Below are 23424 nucleotides of genomic sequence, written 5' to 3'. Positions count from 1 at the left end.
CTTTTACAGAGGAGTGGCTTCCATCTGTCCACTCTACCATTAAGGCCTGATTGATGGAGTGCTGCAGAGATGGTTACCCTTCTGGAAGGTTCTCCCATTTCCACAGAGGAACTATGGAGCTCTGTCAGAGTGACCATTGGGTTCAGTTTGGCCGGGCGGCCAGCTCTAGGAAGAGTCTTGGTGGTTCCAAACTTCTTCCATTTAAGAATGATGGAGGCCACTGTGTTCTTGGGGACCTTCAATGTGGCAGACATTTTTTGGTATCCTTCCCCAGATCTGTGCCTCGACACAATCCTGTCTCGGAGCTCTACGGACAATTCCTTTGACCTCATTGCTTGTGTTTTTCTCTGACATGCACTGTCAAGTGTTGGACCTTATATAGACAGGTGTGTAGATTGATGAGGAAAACAATTAACTTAATCCATTTTAGAATAAGAAAACAATTAACTTAATCCATTTTAGAATGGTCCCTTTCCCCCCTCATAATTTAGCCTATTGTTCTGACTTGGTGGTACACATAGCCTGTTTTAGAGAAACGTAATCATTGAATACTGTAAGAGCTTTCATTGTCTGCTTATATGCCCTCTTTATTTATCCTATGGTTCTGACTTGGTGTAAGAACGGCCCATGTTCTGAATTCTGTCCCTGTACATTTCAAAAGTGCTGAACAAATAGTTATATTGACTACGTCCGTCCTAGCTCGCTCATTAATGTCTTCATCGAAATTACGGATTGCCTTTTATCCGCTCATCGTCCCCTTATGCCATAGGAAACACCAACAAAGTGTCTTAGTAGGGAGTTGCCAGAACAGCTTCAATGCGCCTTGGCAGAGATTCTACAAGTATCTGGAACTCTATTGGAGGGATGCAACATTCTTCCACAATAAATTCCATTTGGTGTTTTGTTGGTGGTGGAAAATTGTCTCAGGCGCCAGTCCAGAATCTCCCAATTGGGTTGAGATCTGGTCACACACACGCAATCCCCTATGCTCCTTTGAGACCCCTCTTTTAGTCACTGAGAACTCTTCTTTGAGCCATGGTTGCCAAAATAATGGTAAACTGGGCATTTTTAAACATGATGGGATGTTAATTGCTTAATTAACTCAGGAACCACACCTGTGTGGAAGCACCTGCTTTCTACATACACTGTACTTTAACATTTAGTAATTTAGCAGAGGCTCTTATCCAGAGACTTACAGTAGCGAGTGCATCCATTTTTCATACTGGTCCCCGTGGGAACAGAACACACAACCCTGGCGCTGCAAGCACCATGCTCTTCCAACTGAGCCACACTTTAGATCCCTCATTTACTCAAGTGTTTCCTTTCTTTTGGCAGTTACCTGTACAGTGCAACAACGCTTGGCCTTTCATTTGATCATATGTTTGGCGCCATCTCCTGGTAACCTCGTGGTAGGTCTGTGGTTAACAGGCAAATACTTCTGGCTCGGAGTAATGTCAATCAAAATCAAACAGCCTGATCCCTCGAGAAATACAGAAGGAATGTTAACAGAGGGGCATTTTAAAAAAAGAAACAGGATTGGGTAATATACTTTAATCTCCTTTCAATAAACTTGTGTACAGTATTCAAAAGTTAGATTTCACAGTTAAACAAAGACTACTTTTTGATGTTAGAGCAATGTTTAGAAAAAAAACTGCCTCTATGTACATTCATTCACATTTGACAGTTCAAGCAAAGATAATACATTTGATTTTGAAATGTACATATACACATATGCTACAAATGCCAGAGAAGAAATAAAGCGCATTTATACAAGTTTTAGAGAAGCAGACCAGTATTGAGTAAGCTGAAAGTGTTGTCGCTTTTTACAGTGGTCTTGTGTTCATTTCAGAATGAAACTCAACAGGGAAACAGACTTGCGTTACAGAGTGTTTTCATAATTCATTTTTAACATAGCGGACACATGTACGCTATAGCTGTACAATTTGACAGTATGTCAGTATTATGTGGACCATGTGTGGTTAAAAACATGACAAGGTCTGCAGAAAAGAGGACAACACACAAACATGATTCATGATTCTAAAGGACGCAACCATAACTTCAGACTAAAGTGTAAAACAAACCTTTTCATAAATCCATGCACTGATGTCAGAGAACTTTCACAAAAGTTGAGTAACTTAGCGCGCAACATCTCTCAAGTTAGGATCTGATCAACAACAACCGATTTCTTACCCGTCCTCCATTTCCCAGTGAAGGAAGATAGACCTACCAGCTCTGACACTGCAGTCATAGACCCAGACATGTTGATTACCATTAAATAAAACCACATCAAAAGAAAGGCAAGCTCAAAACAAAAAGTGAACAGCGTTAAGACAGGCATATACCGTAGTGCCTGGCTGACTTCCCAGTTTGTTGTTTCTTTGCTACAGTAGATGGGGTTAAGTTTACATGCAGATGGCTACACAGATCAAGAGCAACAGTAGGGTATGGGGAGAGGCGTCGGGCTGCAGACTCGCAGCCGGTTCCTGAAATACGGTTCTCAAAGGTGCTAGCACCCCATAGGACCCAGCTGCAAGTCTGCAGACTAATACCGTTGGGCATGGGGGTGTAGAGTATGAATGGAAAATACAGTCTATGGCTGCATCTGAAATGGCACCCTATTCTCTGTACACTGGACTATTTTTGACCAGAGCCCTATAAAGTAGTGCACTATGTAGGGAATATGGTGCTATTTCAGCAGCCTATCAAGTGGTCTCTTCATCCAGGCGTCTGTACAGTGACCGCACAGACCAACCCTGACTAACGTTGAAGCTGTTTTAACACACTCCTAACATACTCTCCAAGACCTCCCAGTCAGAAAACAGTTCATCACTTAAATAGGTATAAAAACTGTACTTTTTAAAAAGTAAATATTATACATCAATATTATTATTTCTAAACGGAAAAATACAATGTGCAATTATGTACAAGCAAAAAATATCAGCACTTTGGTGTAGGTTGGTTTTGACCTATTAGATGAACTTTTTTTCTTAAAGAACTCATGGAACCAAGCAGCGCATACTTTATAAACAGATGAAGAACTATACTGTTACAGAGAGACTCTTTCAGATAAAGAGAAGTCTTTCAAAGACACTCACTACCAAAGCCGTTGGTCCTCCAATCATAGGTCTTACTCTCAGTTGTCTCACAGCCAGTTGCACTAAACCTTGTCAGACAACTCACCCTGAATTTAATTACGCTGCTCTAGCAATCGCTACATACATTCAGTCTGAAACTGCCATTCTAGAAGTTGTTTGTGTGACTTCAAAATGAGGGGCGTTTTACAAAACAAATTAATCAGCGATTGGATAGTCCCAAAAAAAATCTAACCATAGTTTCAAAGTTGATAACGTCATCCATGTAGGCCGGCTCTGGCCCAACCCATCAGTTTCTGGGACCAATCAGATTGGTCAGAATGTGTTCGCATTCTAGAAATCATCAGGGAGGGAGGCAAATCCAGACTCATCATTGAGAAGAAACGTCAGTTGGCCGGAGCGAGGTGGAAGGGTAGCCAGGCAACACTAAACCAGCTTAAGCCTATACTTCTTGACTAAAAATGACTTTCAATGGTGACTCCATTGAACATCAACTCTCCATTGAAAGTGCCTGTATTTTAGTCCAGGACTAGGCCGTGTCTAGCCAAATGCAATTGCCCCATGAGGTTACATGATAAATCAAAAAGTGAATCTAAATGACTTTATACAGTGAACATAGCACTGTCATGACTAGGGCTTGGAGGGTTTCCTGACCACAAGGCCCCAGGCCCAGAGTTTCTCCTGGTCAGAGTTTTTCCAGGAAATGGTCAGGAAATAGTCCTGGCCGTCGTCATGATGACACATTTCCCATGAATCAAACTACAGCCTAGTTACGGTAGGGAAGTGGACGTCGCTTCACACAGGGGAACAGAATGAATTACCTAGGAGACACTACCTAAGTAATCTAACCAATCGACCAACAAATATATATTGGTGACTACCACAAGTGCACCAACACATATTGGTAACTTATTATATAGCCTACCATTAAACCAACAGATATACTGGTGACTAAATAATCAGTGGACCAGTGAGCCCAGACAAGAGATGTATATATCCAATATGAATGGCTCTGAGTGAGCCCACACACACTAATATTCAGTCAGTCAGCAGCACAACACAGGAGACAAGTTACAGAGTTGGTCTAGGTCTCCCCTGTTGCGAGCTACCCCTATGGGCGGGCACAGACTGGGGTGAGAGATGCTACTGGAATTTCACACTGAATTCACCATATTTTACATGGCACTGTTTTCATTTGGTTGTTCTTAACAAAAATAGCCATGATAGTTTTCTTCATTTTTTTCTTGCATATTTGGACATTTTGGAGGACTGGGTCTTAAAGACTTTAGTCTTTATGAAGAAGTGCATGGTTCTAGGCTTCTATATGACTATGGATTTGGCCCTGTGGAGTGTTAATGGATGGCGAGTCATGGTTTCTAACAGCTATGAGTTCTCAAAAGGGTTCTATAAGTTCCCATAGGGTTCTATGAGTCTCTAGTGAGTGCCGAATGAAATCCACAGGAAGCGTGGGCTGGGCTCTCTCCAGGTCTTCTTTACGACACCCCCTAGAGGGCACTCTACGGTGGACATGAGGACCAGTTAGGGAGGAGGACTTTTATTCTGGAAAGTTCAGTGCTGCAACCTCTGGCTTCATCTTGAAGTACTGGCTGAAGCGAAGGACTGCGTATCTGAAACGAGCGAGCAAATGTACGACTTTAGTAACAAGATATCAAGTCAGTGACAATATATCATAAGAAAGCAAGATGCAGTGTCAGGGCATAATATCAAAAGTAGGCCTTCAGAGTGAAAGAAAGTACTCAACAATTTACATTATTACAGAATCTATAAATATGTTATATCTGCTATGGCTGTAATGTCATGTCTTCGAGAGCTTGGGACTATAAGGTTCTATCTGCGTTTTTGTCAAAATTGAGTTACTTGGGCCTCCCAAATGGCGCAGCGGTCTAAGGTACTGCATCGCAGTGCTAGAGGTGTCACTACAGACCTGGGTTCAATCCCGGACTGTGTCACAACCGGCCGTGATCGGGAGTCCCATAGGGCGGGGGGGGTGCGCTTTACTCGGCTAATCGCGCTCTAGCAACTCCTTGTGGCAGCCATGCGCCTGCAGACTGACCTCGGTCATCAGTTGAATGGTGTTTCCTCCGACACATTGGTGCGGTGGGCTTCCGGGTTAAGCGGGCGGGTGTTAAGAAGCGCGGTTTGGCGGGTCATGTTTCAGAGGACGCATGACTCGACCTTCGCCTCCCGAGCACGTTGGGGAGTTGCAGCGATGAGACAAGATCGAAATTGGGGGTAAAGAAAATAATATTAACATTTGAGTTACTGACAAAGCCTTGTTTTGTTCAATGTTCTCTACCTATATGGCACTCTAAATACCCCAATTCATGTTGTTAAGATGAAAAGATTACAATATACAAATTGCTGACACCATTCACACCAATGAGGGTTCGAACTCTAAAGCCAATTATCTCAGAATCATCTTTTTGCAGATAGAACTTTATAGTCCCAAACTCTCGACTTGTCTCTGGATAAAACCTATATTTTTGAAGCCACTTACCCCAGGAAGTCAAAATCAATGGTGGAAAACTCTGCCTGAATCAGAGCCCACAGGCCCCAGAAGAAATGAGATGCCTGGAGAGAGGGAGAAGGAGATAGGGAGAGAGAAAGAAATGGGGGATAGTCATATTATTGAATGTGGGTCACTGTTCATAGTCCTGACCGGAATGGAAGTCTTTAACCAACACTATTGTCACGCCAAACATGAGAAAGCCCATAGTGACAACCAACAAAGGAGTTGTCCACAGCAGAAACAGACCGAAACCAAGGCTACCACTTCTATCTACAGTAAACACACGTGAGTGTAGTTACCAAAGGAGGAGGTAGGGCGAGTCTCAGGTGGTGTTGGGATTGTCGCCCAGGAGAGTGCTACGGTTGACTGTACAAAATGAGAATTCTAGATTGTCCTGGAAATCTCTAAGGAGGCTGCTATATAGAGTCTCCCTACTTCAAAAAAAGGTACAGCAAGCTTCTGTTGCCATGTTTAACCTATGGATTAGCAGAACATACCCCTATGTATAGCTAATGTATGGCTATTATACCCCCAGGGACTCCTATTGTCCATAACAAGGCATAACTCTTCTCATTCGTTTTCAATACGTTTGCAAGGTCACTTCTCTCTATGTGACAGCAAACAGTCAGACAGTCAATTAGAAATATTTACAAAGCCATTTCTCCTGCTTTGTTTGTCTCATTTGCAGGTCTACTAAGTGTTTCTTTCAAAGTACTCCTCTGCCTTTGGATTCCCAGGGGACATACCTTCTAGATGTGTCTATGTGTTCAGGGAAACAACCATTTCTGCTAGGTATCGGTGGATAGTTCAACACAAGACTACACTGCCCTAACTATTGATTAAAGGACCAACCAATTAACCTTCAGCGATTCACCCGAACAATACACATTCTTGTGCAATTGATTTGTTTTGGGTACATTTTGTTGTTTCTCTGAAAGAAGTGAGCGGAGAAGAGCAGAGGGGATGAAGAAAGAGTTGAGTTGAAGATGATGAACTGAGAACATTCAAACAGACAGATGACTGGCATTGAAGATCTCCTTGTGAAAAGCCTCAAAAGAGCCTTTCAACTTTACCTAGGAACACTACTGACTGATTTCCCTGTCTCAAAGTCTCACTGAACATTGGTCTAATACTTAATCTTGTAAACAAAGCTCAAATAAAAATGTGACAACTTTGTCTTGGGCGTAAACCACAAATTAACCACAACAACAAAAAAAAGGAGAATGAACTCACCAGGGAGAAGCGGTTGACCTGTACGTAGAGCACCTCCACCTCTGGCTCAGTGACCTCTGACCCTTGACCTTTGTGTTCCTTATAGGCCTCCAGGTACGAGCGCAGCCACTGCAGCTGCAAGCTTCGCTCTGGGTAGTGGCTGTAGTCCACCTCATTCAGACCTAACAGGACACACATACACATGCTAAGTAAAAGGTTAAAACACAGATATGCTTAGCACAATGACCAAACATACGCTTAACACACTGCCCATAATATGTCATTTAGCAGATGCTTGTATCCAAAGCAGTCATGCGTGCATACATTTTACGTCCTGGGAATTGAACCCACTATCCTGGCGTTGCAAGCGACATGCTCTACCAACTGAGCTACAGAGGACAACAACACATACACGCAGCACTTAGTAAAATGACCAATGACCATTCACACTTGGTAACGTGACCCAAAACACACACTCTCTTACCTGCAAATTCATTGAAGTGGTTCCCAATGTCATAGGCTTGGTAATTGTACCCAGCGTATTCGTAGTCAATGAACTTCACATTTTCTGAAAGGAGCAGAGAGGAAGGTTTGTTTAGAACAGGACAGAGACCAGTCACATTATAAATGATAAAGCTGTGCATTATTAACCCATTATCATCCCTGTCTCTAGTCTAAGTGGTTCTGATGCCTGATTGACAGCCTACTATAAATATTGTAGGCCTCTGGGGTTGAGGAGTAAGAGTTTGCATTTTGAAGGGAAGTGAGGCGCAGATGAGAATGCTTAGAGAAAATGAAGACAAGAAAGTTGATACAGATAGACAGACATACAAAGTTGATAGAGCTAGACAGACATATAGGCCTAATTGAGTCAGCCATGCAGTTCGCCTGGTCCCAAACAGGTGTATGTGCTTTAGCCGATTCCTCTGTATAGCGTTGTCATGACAGTGGTTGTCATGTTATATAACAGTCAGACGAGTTAGAGGAGTTGGCAAAAAAAAAAAAAAAAACATTTAGATCTAGGACCAGCTTTCACCCAGTTTGAATTTGAAAGTGCTCTGGAAAAAGTTGAGAACTGATTTTTTCAAAATAGAGTTCAAAGAGATTGATTTTATTTATGTTCTTCTTCTCGGTTTCACTTCCATGTTTTCTGCCATTATGTAAGAGTGGGGTGATCCCAATCCCAATATAAGCTACAGGAGCCAGTCATGTGATTGGAAAACAAATTGGATTATCCAATTCCGTTATGAACTTCTTCCAGGAAATCTCCTGATTGGCTTCACAAACAAATGAGCTCACACAGATGCTATTATACACAGAGGAATAATGTTGAGTCGTTTTTACATGTTTAGTTTTTGTTGTTTGGTTAGTGAGATATGTTATAATTCAATAAATACACAGAGGAATATGAAAGCGATAAAAGAGAAGTCGAAATGTTTATATTGGGTTAGTTTGGTTCACATGCAGTTGTGGAACTTGCAGTGGAATTGATTGGGTAAAAGGTTATTGAGAAAGAGATTGTGGTGGAAAGATGGAAAAAGAGGGACCATGCAGAATTAATGTGGCTGGAGGTAAAGAGATGCAACACTGCCCTCTAGTGAAGAAACAGTATTGCATGAGGTGACGTCAACATGCAAAGCCTTACCCCCAAATCTAACTACAAGAGCTGTTTTAGCTCTCTCCCTGACAAGAAAATACCCATTCAAATGCTGTAGGGTCTTTATAGTTTAAGCATTTGATTTACTATGCAGGTCATATTCAAGAGTGCTTGTTGAAGCACCCTAAATTCCAAATGATGTGTGTTTGTCACAGTACAGTTTCACATACAGTGTGTGTGAGTGTTTTGGTGTGTGTTTCTGAGGTTGACTTAGTAAAGACACGTGAGATGGTTACCGGACGCCGTGCGGTTCTAGCGGGACACAACAGAACACCTCCAGTCAGTGGCTAGTAGCCCTGTACAGCAGACGAAAAGGTTTGGGCAAACTCACATCCATCACACACACACACACAGACACAGACACAGACACACACTCTCTCTCTCACACATTCACACACAACCACAGTCACACAAACTGCAGAAACTGCCACTGCCAACGCTCTCCTCTCCTTTGGGCTCACACACCCCCCCTTTTCGCAACAGGCCCCTTCAAAGCTGCATTCTGATTGGTCCACATGGGACCCAATGGCACGACACCTCCCTGCTCCTATGCAAATGAGAGAATTGAGTGGCTTCCTGTTGTAATCTAAGCAACACAGGTTTGACACTCAGACTTGGGGCAGAATTTGACTACTTCTCTCCCTCCCTTCATCACCTGACTTGACAGAGCAGAAAGATAAACAGAGGGATGAGGCCTTGGGAAAAAAAGGGAGGACAGTTTTTCAGCTGAATGAGACAAACAACCCTGCTCTCTTATTGGGTGAACTGAAATGACCCTTTTAAACATCTTAAATAAGGGAAGTTACAACAAGTTTAAAAAGTTTCCCTAACCTTTCACTTTAGTCAGTTTCAGGGGGTAAACGGTTTTGTTATTGTTGGAAGGAAGAGGCTTCCCTCTGCTCTCACAGAGAGACAGTAATGGAACTGTCGCTGAGAGACTATTGTGGTTAAAAGAGCTAGTGGGGGAAAAAAGTATTTAGTCAGCCACCAATTGTGCAAGTTCTCCCACTTAAAAAGATGAGGCCTGTAATTGTCATCATAGGTACACGTCAACTATGACAGACAAATTGAGGGAAAAAATTCGAACCCTAATTTCTAACCCTAATTTATTTGCAAATTATGGTGGAAAATAAGTATTTGGTCACCTACAAACAAGCAAAATTTCTGGCTCTCACAGACCTGTAACTTCTTCTTTAAGAGGCTCCTCTGTCCTCCACTCGTTACCTGTATTAATGGCACCTGTTTGAACTTGTTATCAGTATAAAAGACACCTGTCCACAACCTCAAACAGTCACACTCCAAACTCCACTATGGCCAAGACCAAAGAGCTGTCAAAGGACACCAGAAACAAAATTGTAGACCTGCACCAGGCTGGGAAGACTGAATCTGCAATAGGTAAGCAGCTTGGTTTGAAGAAATCAACTGTGGGAGCAATGGAAGACATACAAGACCACTGATAATCTCCCTCGATCTGGGGCTCCACGCATGATCTCACCCCGTGGGGTCAAAATGATCACAAGAACGGTGAGCAAAAATCCCAGAACCACACGGGGGGACCTAGTGAATGACCTGCAGAGAGCTGGGACCAAAGTAACAAAGCCTACCATCAGTAACACACTACGCCGTCAGGGACTCAAATCCTGCAGTGCCAGACGTGTCCCCCTGCTTAAGCCAGTACATGTCCAGGCCCGTCTGAAGTTTGCTAGAGTGCATTTGGATGATCCAGAAGAGGATTGGGAGAATGTCATATGGTCAGATGAAACCAAAATATAACTTTTTGGTAAAAACTCAACTCGTCGTGTTTGGAGGACAAAGAATGCTGAGTTGCATCCAAAGAACACCATACCTACTGTTACAGGCCTCCCGAGTGGCGCAGTGGTCTAAGGCACTGCATCGCAGTGCTAGCTGTGCCACTAGAGATCCTGGTTCAAATCCAGGCTCTGCTGTAGCCGGCCGCAACCGGGAGACCAATGGGGCGGCGCACAATTGGCCCAGCGTCGTCCAGGGTAGGGGAGGGAATGGCAGGCAGGGAGGTAGCTCAGTTGATAGAGCATGGCGTTTGCAACGCCAGGGTTGTGGGTTCGTTTCCCACGGGGGGCCAGTATGAAAATAATGTATGCACTAACTGTAAGTCGCTCTGGATAAGAGCATCAGCTAAAAATGACGTAAATGTAAAAAAATGTGAAGCATGGGGGTGGAAACATCATGCTTTGGGGCTGTTTTTCTGCAAAGGGACCAGGACGACTGTTCCGTGTAAAGGAAAGAATGAATGGGGCCATGTATCGTGAGATTTTGAGTGAAAACCTCCTTCCATCAGCAAGGGCATTGAAGATGAAATGTGGCTGGGTCTTTCAGCATGACAATGATCCCGGGCAACACACCGCCCGGGCAACGAAGGAGTGGCTTCGTAAGAACCATTTCAAGGTCCTGGAGTGGCCTAGCCAGTCTCCAGATCTCAACCCCATAGAAAATCTTTGGCGGGAGTTGAAAGTCCGTGTTGCCCAGCGACAGCCCCAAAACATCACTGCTCTAGAGGAGATCTGCATGGAGGAATGGGCCAAAATACCAGCAACAGTGTGTGAAAACCTTGTGAAGACTTACAGAAAACGTTTGACCTGTGTCATTGCCAACAAAGGGTATATAACAAAGTATTGAGAAACTTTTGTTATTGACCAAATACTTATTTTCCACCATAATTTGCAAATAAATTCATAAAAAATCCTACAATGTGATTTTCTGGATTTTTTTTTCTCATTTTGTCTGTCATAGTTGACGTGTACCTATGATGAACATTACAGGCCTCTCTCATCTTTTTAAGTGGGAGAACTTGCACAATTGGTGGCTGACTAAATACTTTTTTCCCCCACTGTATATATGATCTCCTTACACTTTAACTGTAGTTCTGTTTTCGGTGATGATTTTTTGTCATTGCTGAAGCTTGAGGCTTCCCTCTTCTCCCTCTCATAAAAACAGACAAGAGCTATCCTGTCACCAAGTAAGCGTATAAACTAGGTGTGGTCTAGCACTGGGTTGGATAACAGTATGGTAAAGAGCTAGCACTGCAAGAGCCGTCAGTCACTGAGTGAAAGTAATAAGAGCAAATGGTGCAGTGAGCTAGCTAACACAGAGCGGTCAGTCACTGTCTGAGTGAAAGGAGAGTGTGTTAGCGCCTACTGCTGCTCTGAGCTGAGAGCTGTGGCGTAGAACAGTGGTGTGTTCTGAACTGGGTCTGTCAACCCTCCCTCTGGCTGGCCAGCCGCTCCCGCCTGTCACTCCTAGGAGAGAAAAGCTGGACACAAGGAGCTGTGAGATCACCCACCCCCCCAGGTATAAATCAGCTGAATCCCTCTCCCCCTCCCTCACCTTAGCCTCAGGTAAGAATGCTCTCCTCCTCCACCCTCAGGTAAAAACACCCACCATTCCCTCTGCAACCATTGGCCACCTGGCGGGTCTAGTCTGGTCTGAGTGACCATTTCTACTTGCATCCTCTTTGTACACGGGCGGCCGTTAGTACCAAAGGCATTCACAACACAAACAAAACAGCATTCCCAAAGAACCACAAATAAAAACATGTATTGATGAAAATGTAAATGAGCTACGGAGCACCCTCCCTTCCCACCCTTAGCTAGCATGACGGGCAAAGCCTGTTGGCTCTGTGATGGTAGTTGGCTAAACAAGGTGCACTAAAGCCAAGGCCCTGTTCAGTTGAGCAAAACAGGAGAAAACACTGACACAGAAACCAAAATAAGCCAATTTAACAAGTTTGGGTATTTCATACCTCTTCTGTTTCAGAATGTCCTCTCTAATTTTTTACCTACTGAACACTATGGTCAGTCCTTCCTGTGGTTTGTGGCTTGTGACTGGGAGAATGCCGTGCAGAGCAGTAGTGCAGTGCCTCAATTCTATTTTAACTTCAGAACTAAACTAAAATTCCATTTCCAATTCCCTTCATTTCTCTTCAATGTGGAAAATCAGAATTGGAATTTCAGTCGACTTCCCGAATGGACTGAATTTAAATGGAATTGATCCCAAACTCTGGTGCAGTATATGAAATCAGGCCTACCTGTGACTGGTAGTGGTGGACAGTGCAATAGTGGCTAGGTGCAGTATGTTTGGGCGTGCAGGGTGAGACTCACCTCCTTGCTGATTATAGATTATGTTCTTACACAGCAGGTCATTGTGGCAGAGGACTACAGGAGAGCCCAGCACAGACAGACTCTGCTGCATCCACACCATCTCCTCTCTCAGTCGCCTTCGACTAGGCACCTCACTGTTTAACCTGGGGATGGAGGGAGAGGATGGAGGTTGAGAGAGAGAGAGAAAGAAGGAAAGAGAGCGAGAGACAGAGAGAGAGATTACACATTACAGAAGTACACAGGGAAAGAAGTAGAGGTGTTGCGCAATCTCAGAGGTACAGTATTACTGTGCCATCTCGGATCAATAAAAGGAGAGGGTTGGAATCTACTAGAAAACTGACATCATCCAAGAGTAAACTCATCAACACGTAATCGCAGATCAATAAACTACGACTGCATAAAGGAGTCTTGTAAAGGCGTTGAACTCCAAACGTAGTGCATCAACTCAAATCCACTTTATTAAAATGGTCAACATACCAAACTAAAACTGTACAGTACATATTGTTCATGAACAGTGGGTGAGGTTTGAGTGACAGGGGGCTCGTCCTCTTCAGGTAAACACACCTGGTGAAGCTTTGTGAGGAATGCCAGTCATTCACTGTGCAATCGCTCAGTCATGCCAGAGGTCACAGGACAAGCCTCTCTCATACAACTCTAGTGTTCCATTCAACAGCTTCCTAATGGAATGTTCCAGACTAGAGCCCTCATCACTATGTAACCAGACCTGGAAAAACTCCTGGCCCCGTTAATGAGTCATAAAGTAGGCAATGGGTGGAGGCAAAATATTTAAGCACCAATAATAACAGTTTTATAACTTAAAAAAGGTATTGATGAGAAACCTCCAACAGATTTCATGTGTCCCTACTAAGATAACTCAGTCCTCCTATCTAGACCTCGACTACGTCCCAATATCTCAACTAGCATACTATTCAGTGTGCATGGCATGAATACGCCAACGCAGGCCTTCATACTCCGTACCATGCAGGTCTGGATATTGGGACCCAGTTCATTTCTTTATCTACACCACTCACCTCATGTTCATCTCTGGGTCTTGGAAGAACTTGGGCACCAGGGCGAAGTACTTGCCCATTGTCAGCCACAGGTCTGACTGGGGCACCCATCCGTTGTGAGCATGGATGGCATGGTACTTAGCCAGCTGCCTCGCGATGAGCCTGTAGGGTGTTGGAAGCGATGTGAGTTGGCGATAGGGAGTTGAGAGGAGGGACCAAATTCTAGAGGCCAAGACTGTAAAAAACTCTTACTTCAGTATGGGCTTATACACTAGAGGCCATATTTGTAAAGAATCCCAGAATTGAATGAAAGTCAGGTCATAGGAAAAACACAAGACTGTCAACTCATGGAGTTTAAGGTGAGTTTACACCTAAGGGTGAGGCTATATTTGTCTATGTACATCGGTGTACCTGATATTGGACACGTGAACTGAATGCATAGCCCTGGAGTGGTTGGGCTTTAGCTGAAGAACAGGTTAGCTAAAGAATGGTTCTGTATCCATAGATCCAGGATCAGCTTTCAATCAAACTCCTGACCTGTAACTGTATCTATGTCCTGTGTTTCTACTGCTAGTAATGTTCTCCAAGGGAACAATAGTCACATTATGTTTCCTTACCGACTCACCCCCATATATAAGTACACAGACGCACCACACCTTACATGACAATGTCGAAGGCTATGGAAAGTGTAAAGGAGTGCAGGTGTACTGTGGTTTCACCTGAGAATGGGTAGACTTGACACATGATATCAAAGGTGTGGTCTATGTAAAGTACTATATGTGTAGTGTGGGTGTAGTTCTTCTAAGATTAGGGCCTGGTAAGATAGCTCAGAGTTTCTGCTTTTTTCTAAGGGGGGGAGAGAGGGTTGGCAATGGGGGAGGGTGTGTTTATCTCAAATATTTAGACTAAGGGTGCTCTTGTTTCAACAAGTTGTACTCGACACGGTGGGATAACTATATGCGTAGCTGTACCTGGACGTGGGCAGGCTGCGGATGTGTTCAGGTTCCAGTGCCTGGCCCTGTAGGAACTCATAGCAGAGGCCGTTGTTGAAGGTACAGTAGAGACGCGGGGCGCAGCGGTGTGCGTGGAGCGTCCTGAAACTCTTCACCTCGTTCTCCCGGTCCACAAACAGCTCTGTCTTGTTGCCATAGATACGCACCAGGACCACATCCTGCATGACCCCGCCCACGTAGCAGCCCAGCAACTTATTGGTGATTCCATCTGTGAAGGACTGATCGAGAGAGAAAAAGAGATGATTAGTAGACAAATTATCACAATTTGGCAGCATCATCATCATCACATCCAATGCCTCAGTATAAAATAAATATAGTGCATTCGGAAAGTATTTAGACCCCTTCCCTTTTTCCAGATTTTGTTACGTTACAGCCTTATTCTAAAATTGATTTAATTAATTAATTAATTGTTTTCCTCAATCTACACGCAATACCCGATTATGACAAAACGAAAAAAGGTTTTTTAGAAATGTTTGTAAATGTATTAACAATAAAAAACAGAAATACCTTGTTTACATAAGTATTCAGACCCATTGCTATGAGACTTGAAATTGAGCTCTGGTGCATCCTGTTTGATCATCCTTGAGATGTTTCTACAACTTGATTGGAGTCCACCTGTGGTAAATTCAATTGATTGGACTGGTTTTGGAAAGGCACACACACCTGCGTATATGAAGTCCCACAGTTGACACTGCATGTCAGAGCAAAACCCAAGCCATGAGGTCGAAGGAATTGTCTGTAGAGCTCCGAGACAGGATTGTGTCGAGGCACAGATCTGTGGAAGGGTACCAAAAAATGTCTGCAGCATTGAAGGTCCCCAAGAACACAGTGGCCTCCATCATTCTTAAATGGAAGAAGTTTGGAACCACCAAGACTCTCCCTAGAGCTGGCCGCCTGGCCAAACTGAGCAATCGGGGGAGAAGGGCCTTGGTCAGGGAGGTGACCAAGAACCCGATTGTCACTCTGACAGAGCTCCAGAGTTCCCCTGTGGAGATGGGAGAACCTTCCAGAAGGACAACCATCTCTGCAGCACTCCACAAATCAGGCCTTTATGGTAGAGTGGCCAGACGGAAGCCACTCCTCAGTAAAAGGAACATGACAGCCCTCTTGGAGTTTGCCAAAAGGCACCGAAAGGACTCTGACCATGAGAAACAAGATTCTCTGGTCTGATGAAACCAAGATTGAACTCTTTGACCTGAATGCCAAGCGTTATGTCTGGAGGAAACCTGGCACCATCCCTACGGTGAAGCATGGTGGTGGCAGCATCATGCGGTGGGGATGTTTTTCAGCAGCAGGGACTGGGAGACTAGTCAGGATTGAGGGAAAGATGAACAGAGCAAAGTACAGAGAGATCCTCAATGAAAACCTGCTCCAGAGCGCTCAGGACCTCAGACTGGGGCGAAGGTTCCCCTTCCAACAGGACAACAACCCTAAGCACACAGCTAAGACAATGCAGTAGTGGCTTCAGGAGAAGTCTCTGAATGTCCTTAAGTGGCCCAGCCAGAGCCCGGACTGGAACCTGATCGAACATCTCTGGAGAGACCTGAAAATAGCTGTGCAGCGACGCTCCCCATCCAACATGACAGAGCTTGAGAGGATCTGCAGAGAAGAATGGGAGAAACTCCCCAAATACAGGTGTGCCAAGTTTGTAGTGTCATACCCAATAAGACTTGAGGCTGTAATCACTGCCAAAGGTGCTTCAACAAAGTACTGAGTAAAGGGTCTGAATACTTATGTAAATGTAATATTTCAGTTTCTTATTCGCAATAAATTAGGGTGGCTTTTTGAAGAATCTTAAAAAGAAAATATATTGATTTGTTTAACATTTTTTTGGTTACTACATGATTCCATATGTGTTATTTCATAGTTTTGATGTCTTCACTATTATTCTACAATGTGGAAAATAGTACAAATAAAGAAAAACCCTTGAATGAGTAGGTGTTGTAAAACTTTTGACCAGTAGTGAGTGTATATACAGTGAGGGAAAACACCTTATCTACTGGGTGAAAAACCAGTGTGCAATCACAGCAGCAAGATGTGTGACCTGTTGCCACAAGAAAAGGGCAACCAGTGAAGAACAAACACCATTGTAAATACAACCCATATTTATGTTTATTTATTTTCCCATTTGTACTTTAACTATTTGCACATTGTTACAACACTATATATACAGTGAGGGAAAAAAGTATTTGATCCCCTGCTGATTTTGTACGTTTGCCCACTGACAAAGAAATGATCAGTCTATAATTGTAATGGTAGGTTTATTTGAACAGTGAGACAGAATAACAAAAAAAAAAATCCAGAAAAACGCATGTCAAAAATGTTATAAATTGAGTTGCATTTTAATGAGGGAAATAAGTATTTGACCCCTCTGCAAAAAATTACTTAGTCCTTTGTGGCAAAACCCTTGTTGGCAATCACAGAGGTCAGACGTTTCTTGTAGTTGGCCACCAGGTTTGCACACATCTCAGGAGGGATTTTGTCCCACTCCTCTTTGCAGATCTTCTCCAAGTCATTAAGGTTTCGAGGCTGACGTTTGGCAACTCGAACATTCAGCTCCCTCCACAGATTTTCTATGGGATTAAGGTCTGAAGACTGGCTAGGCCACTCCAGGACCTTAATGTGCTTCTTCTTGAGCCACTCCTTTGTTGCCTTGGCCGTGTGTTTTGGGTCATTGTCATGCTGGAATACCCATCCACGACCCATTTTCAATGCCCTGGCTGAGGGAAGGAGGTTCTCACCCAAGATTTGACGGTACATGGCCCCATCCATCATCCCTTTGATGCGGTGAAGTTGTCCTGTCCCCTTAGCAGAAAAATACCCCCAAAGCATAATGTTTCCACCTCCAGTCTCCCGAGTGGCGCAGTGGTCTAAGACACTGTGCCACTAGAGATCCTGGTTCGAATCCAGGTTCTGTCGTAGCCGGCCGCGACCGGGAGACCCATGGGGCAGCGCACAATTGGCCCAGCGTCGTCCAGGGTAGGGGAGGGAATGGCCGGCAGGGATGTAGCTCAGTTGGTAGAGCATGGCGTTTGCAACGCCAGGGTTGTGGGTTCAATTTCCACGGGGGGACAGTATAAAAATAAATAATAATAAACATTTAAAAATAAATAAAAATGTATGCACTCACTAACTGTAAGTCGCTCTGGATAAGAGCGTCTGCTAAATGACTAAAATGTCAATGTAAAAAATTATGGTGGGGATGGTGTTCTTGGGGTCATAGGCAGCATTCCTCCTCCTCCAAACACGGCGAGTTGAGTTGAGACCAAAATGGAGCTCTTTGGCATCATCTGACCACAACACTTTCACCCAGTTCTCCTCTGAATCATTCAGATGTTCATTGGCAAACTTCAGACGGGCATGTATATGCACTTTCTTGAGCAGGGGGACCTTGCGGGCGCTGCAGGATTTCAGTCCTTCATGGCGTAGTGTGTTACCAATTGTTTTCTTGGTGACTATGGTCCCAGCTGCCTTGAGATCATTGACAAGATCCTCCCGTGTAGTTCTGGGCTGATTCCTCACCGTTCTCATGATCATTGCAACTCCACGAGGTGAGATCTTGCATGGAGCCCCAGGCCGAGGGAGATCGACAGTTATTTTGTGTTTCTTCCATTTGCGAATAATCGCACCAACTGTTGTCACCTTCTCACCAAGCTGCTTGGTGGTGGTCTTGTAGCCCATTCCAGCCTTGTGTAGGTCTACAATCTTGTCCCTGACATCCTTGGAGAGCTCTTTGGTCTTGGCCATGGTGGAGAGTTTGGAATCCGATTGATTGATTGCTTCTGTGGACAGGTGTCTTTTATACAGGTAACAAGCTGAGATTAGGAGCACTCCCTTTAAGAGTGTGCTCCTAATCTCAGCTCGTTACCTGTATAAAAGACACCTGGGAGCCAGAAATCTTTCTGATTGAGAGGGGGTCAAATACTTATTTCCCTTATTAAAATGCAAATCAATTTATAAAAATTTTGACATGCGTTTTTCTGGATTTTTTTGTTGTTGTTATTCTGTCTCTCACTGTTCAAATAAACCTACCATTAAAATTATGGACTGATCATTTCTTTGTCAGTGGGCAACCGTACAAAATCAGCGGGGGATCAAATACTTTTTTCCCTCACTGTATATGACAATTTACTCAGATATTTATAGGCTTATGTCCAGTCATGCTGGTTTTCATAACAGGGATGGCTATAGGTACCCTATAGGCTTCTATTATATAGCATATTTACTATAGGTAGCCTATACTACAGGTACAGTAGACTTCCTGTCAGGTAGGCTAGATCTTTCTATTAATACTACGGATGAGGACATTTCTAAACACGAATGGACCTCTACCATCCACAAACAGTATTCTGCCACCTACTGTAGTATACTTTCATCCTGGGACTGAATTCTATTGTTCCTTTATAAAAGTTGTCAATGGATTTCAGATCTGATGGAAAAACAAAAGGACCCCAGAATGCATTGAGGGAAAATAGGAATTACCTGGGTGGGTCTAAACCCAATGGTTGTTTTCATCCCCAATGAAAACTGGAACATTTCTGTGGGGCCAGGCATTCCACCCCTAATCGCATACACTATCAGGGATTGACCATGAGCGTAGAGGCACGTCTGGAATTTTATTTTGCAGGAACAAGCAATGGCTAGCATGTGCTGAGTCCTTGCTTTGTGAATGAAAATAGGCAGGGTGGTTGTGTGTGTGTGTGTCCACAACAACCCCCTAGAGCTGTGTTTCCCTAGAGAAACCACGCCCCCCACCACCCACCCCCAATTCAGTTTTTATTTACGAGGTGGAAACTGAAATTGCCCCCAATTGTGCCGCTCTTGTATGGTCACCATACCGCCTCGGTTTTACAATCAGCATACATGACAGACTTGTTCTATTTGTTTACATGAGCTAGGTGGTGTAAACCTGTGTGGTGGGTTTGTAAAAGTTTGCCATGAATAAACCACATGACTAGTGGGTCATAAGACCAGTTAATGGAAAACTCCATGTCCTGATGCAAATTGCCATCTAGGCTACGTTTTCATTCTCAAAAGTGTGTTCACCATTTAGACTAGCCTAACTTTAAATCACACAGAGGCCAGGAGAAAAACTCGGACCACCTTGTGACTCGGCAGGGAATTGCCAAGGACCTCACGACATGATATGATCATATCTTCAAGATAAAACAAATAAAAGACTAGAAGACTGACAGTCATCAATTATTAGTCTTAGCACATGTCCTCGGGGGAGTTTCAAAGTTCCAGAGAACCTTTCCCTTCTGACCACAGCTCTCCCCAAAACAGTTGCTGTGCCCAAAACAAACCAGGCAAAAATTCAGACTTTTACAAACCTCCCCTGGTCCCCTTGCTAAGTACCTCAACTCCTCCACGGAGTTGAGCTCAGACTAGAGTTTTTTTTATGAACCTCTGACTCGCTATGTGGCGATACTTTAACAATATAAACTCTTAAACCCTTACTGTGTCCCTATGTTTGCCCTCTGTTGTTGTGTGCCTCTCTCGGTTTGCTGAAATCCATACTTTTTAATAAAACATTAGTCAAATAAAACCACTGACTGTTTCCTTGTTGAGATTCAATTGGCACATGCACATTCGCTGTTGTGGCAATGAATGCAAATGGAGTGTTCCTCAAGAGTGACACTTAAAGGGAAACATTTTTAAAATGTTCAAGTTCATAATCTCCAGCACCACCCCAACATCAACATATGTGAAAATTGTGCATTTCTACGTTTTGTAGTAAAAAACATACATATAGGATACACACACTCACTCAACTGAAATTTCCACAGGTGGACTCCAATCAAGTTGTAGAAACATCTCAAGGATGATCAATGGAAAAAGGATGCACCTGAGCTCAATTTCGAGTCTCATAGCAAAGGGTCTGAATACTTGTGTAAATAAGGTATTTCTGTTTTTTATTTGTAATACATTTGCTTAAAAAATTTAAAACCTATTTTCGCTTTGTCATTATGGGGTATTGTGTGTAGATTGATGAGGAAAAAATATAATTGAATCAATTTTAGAATCAGGCTGTAATGTAACAAAATGTGGAAAAAGTAAAGTGGTCTGAATACTTTCCGAATGCACTATATAGAGTAGAGAATCATTGTACCATCTAAACCGCTGTGAAATATATTTTCCATAACAAAAAATATTGTATTTTCAGCTGTTTGAAGCTAGTGTACAAAACTGAAACTAAAATAATCAAAAACAGAACTTAAGAACAGGAAGCAGAGAGAGTGCACAGAACACTACCACTTCTTAGACTTGCTTTCAATGAGAAAGAGTTCTATAACTCACATTTCTATGTGAATTTAGTCAGGTTGCCCAAAAAGTTACATATTGCAGCTTTAAAGAAAGAGTGATTTTAGGTTGTTGGTTTAAGTCATTACACTATTGATGAAAATATAATTTACCCACTTCATAATGTAATAATCAACGCATAATGTAATAATTATTATATTATGAGCCAAAACTATTACTTTGCGTTTGTGTTAAAAATATTTATTACATTATAAATGCAAAAGTTACTAAATTATTAGGACCTATTACATTATTGACAGTTATTACATTATCAGTTGCTACAGGGTTTAAGAATTTACATTTTTGAAGTATCAGTGCATAGACTTGAAAGAGTCGGAGGTTCATAAAAAAATAGTCTGCTTCCCTCATTCATATATGCCAACTACTTTAGTGCCTATTGATGATAGGTGACGTTTTGCTGCAATATGCAACTTTTTGGGAGACCCCTCAATTCACACAGAAATGTGTTATAGATCTGTCATTCTTATTGAAAGCAAGTCTAAGAAGCCGTAGATCTCTTCTATGTGCACTATTTCTATGCTTCCGTTTTTAAATGTCGCTTATGCGTCTTTTACTTTGTACACCAGCTTCAAACTGCTGAAAATACAATATTTTTGGTTATGGAAAATATATTTCACAGCGGTTTAGATGGTACAATGACTACACTATACGTGCTTGTTTTGTCAACAACCAGGAAATGGCAGAGCTGAGTTCTGCATAGTGCATCTTCAAGAGCCCCAACTCTTGCGCTAAACATTAACACGCATCGCTTGCGGTACTGTTTTGGAAACATTAGGAACGTATCTTTCAGTGAGAAATGAAAAATATATAAAATTCCACACGGCCATATCTCCATGTTACAGCGCTTGTTTACGGAAGACAGACGGAAGACATAGGCCGCCACCTGTGCTAATTAGTTATCTAGCGTGCTTCGAACACCTGTGTGTAAACTAACAGGAGAGGAAGTGTAGTTCGTCAACTAGAGGCACGCAGTGAATGGATCTGTGCAAAACTGCTACAGTAAGTAGCAATCTGTTTTATTTGAAAGTTTATTTCTCGCTGATATGAAAGACAAAGGGCATACCAGTATGTTTCGAAAACCGTTTCGAAAGCGATGGTTATTGAAGTTAAAACACAGCGTCGGAATTGTAGTTTACACGGAGGCCAAATGTGGAAGAATGTAATGTGGCTGAAGGGTTTTCGAGAGCTAGTGTGCGCACAGCTCAGGTGTTGGAGTTGAGGTACTTAGCAAACAGTCCCCCTACTCATGATCATCGATTCCTGGAAGTTGTACCTAGTCTTGCAATCGTAGAATGGCACTGTTAATATTACAATGACATAAGAAAATTGGCACCAGATCAAATGCATAGCTAGCTACTTGTCAACTACTTCAGCTGCCAGTTGTCTGTTATGTGCATGACGACGCCTATAATATCCTTGAATTTGATAGATACTTTGTTGCAATCTCCTGATGTGATACAGAACGTACAAACTACGTCAAGCAAGAGGCCTATGAATTCCACTGCCTCGATTCATCCGTCAATCGGCTGGCTTGAATGCTACACTGTTGCTAGCTAGCAAGTTGACGCAGCTTCTATTTAAAAAGGCGCAACACCTCCAGTTTCAGAATTAGGTAATAGCTGCCTGGTAAACAGTATGTGACCGATGATGGCTGTCTAGTCTGCTACGGTCATCGTAGAAACTTATTAGAAATTAATACGTCGAATGTGACAAATGTAATACCTTCATTTTGACCTCGGATGGTTTCCAGAACGGTCTCAGTTCCTTGATCAGTCTCAATGCACCAGATCTGTAATCGTTCTCGTCTAATGTGACATCTATTTTGGGTACAGCGGGCGCCTCGTCGGGTACATGAATGTAGTTGGCCATAATGAAAGATTCCAGCTAAATTGACAAGAAGTTCACTGTAGGCGGCTGCAAATGCGTTTGTATGAAATCTTGCTTGTGTGCGGAGGTAAAAAGTCTACTCGCTTCTAGTGCGGCAACGCCTCTTAGAAAATCCCACCCATACAAATAACCGATTTGCAGTGCATGCTGGGGAATCCGTGACTCACCCCATTGCCATCAACCTTCTTATGATGGTCTAAAAGGTCAGCCATTTTGGTAAGGGAGTTAGTCAACCATGGTTTGCCAGTGCTGTGATAAGATATTGTGTAAAACAATGAATTTGAAGCTTATCTGCACTGTGTTTGTTAGAGAAATACCAGCCAGTTTTAGAGGAATGATTCCATTTTTTTGTTTTTTATTAACTGCCAATATGCCAGCATTCCATTAAAAACAATGCAGTCAATCCACAGCCATACACTGGCTGAAATGACATTTACAGTTTAGTCATTTAGCAGATGCTCTTATCCAGAGCGACTTACTGTAGTGAGTGTCTACATTTTTTATAAAATGTTTCATACTGGTCTCCCGTGGGAATCGAACACTGCAAGCGCCATGCTCTATCA

The 23424-nt window shown here is 43.0% G+C and overlaps 1 protein-coding gene across 1 annotated transcript; it reads right to left on the bottom strand.

Annotated features, from left to right (window-relative positions):
• Window positions 1-1536: 1536 nt before the first annotated feature.
• On the bottom strand, window positions 1537-22970 carry LOC121575699 (ethanolamine kinase 1). The gene is made up of 8 exons (XM_041888980.1): window positions 22697-22970; window positions 14609-14868; window positions 13659-13799; window positions 12628-12770; window positions 7319-7402; window positions 6856-7016; window positions 5611-5684; window positions 1537-4720 (listed from the first exon to the last, which is right to left on the bottom strand). The coding sequence occupies exons 1-8, from the start codon at window positions 22841-22843 to the stop codon at window positions 4648-4650; spliced, it is 1083 nt and encodes a 360-aa protein (XP_041744914.1). The 5' UTR covers window positions 22844-22970; the 3' UTR covers window positions 1537-4647.
• Between the last annotated feature and the right edge of the window lie 454 nt (window positions 22971-23424).

This window comes from Coregonus clupeaformis, unplaced genomic scaffold (genome assembly GCF_020615455.1).
Source record: "Coregonus clupeaformis isolate EN_2021a unplaced genomic scaffold, ASM2061545v1 scaf0009, whole genome shotgun sequence".
In the NCBI taxonomy this organism is placed as follows: Eukaryota; Metazoa; Chordata; class Actinopteri; order Salmoniformes; family Salmonidae; genus Coregonus; species Coregonus clupeaformis.
Note: the sequence above shows the minus strand (reverse complement) of the source record. Positions and strands in the feature narration are given on the sequence as shown.

Excerpts from the sequence above, each read along its gene's own strand:
- LOC121575699 (XM_041888980.1), bottom strand. The coding sequence starts at position 22,843 with ATGGCCAACTACATTCATGTACCCGACGAGGCGCCCGCTGTACCCAAA. Across the intron at positions 14,869-22,696 it reads CATCCGAGGTCAAAATGAAG|TCCTTCACAGATGGAATCAC; the intron begins GTATTACATTTG and ends TCTCTCGATCAG. Across the intron at positions 5,685-6,855 it reads AGGTCAACCGCTTCTCCCTG|GCATCTCATTTCTTCTGGGG; the intron begins GTGAGTTCATTC and ends CCCTCTCTCCAG.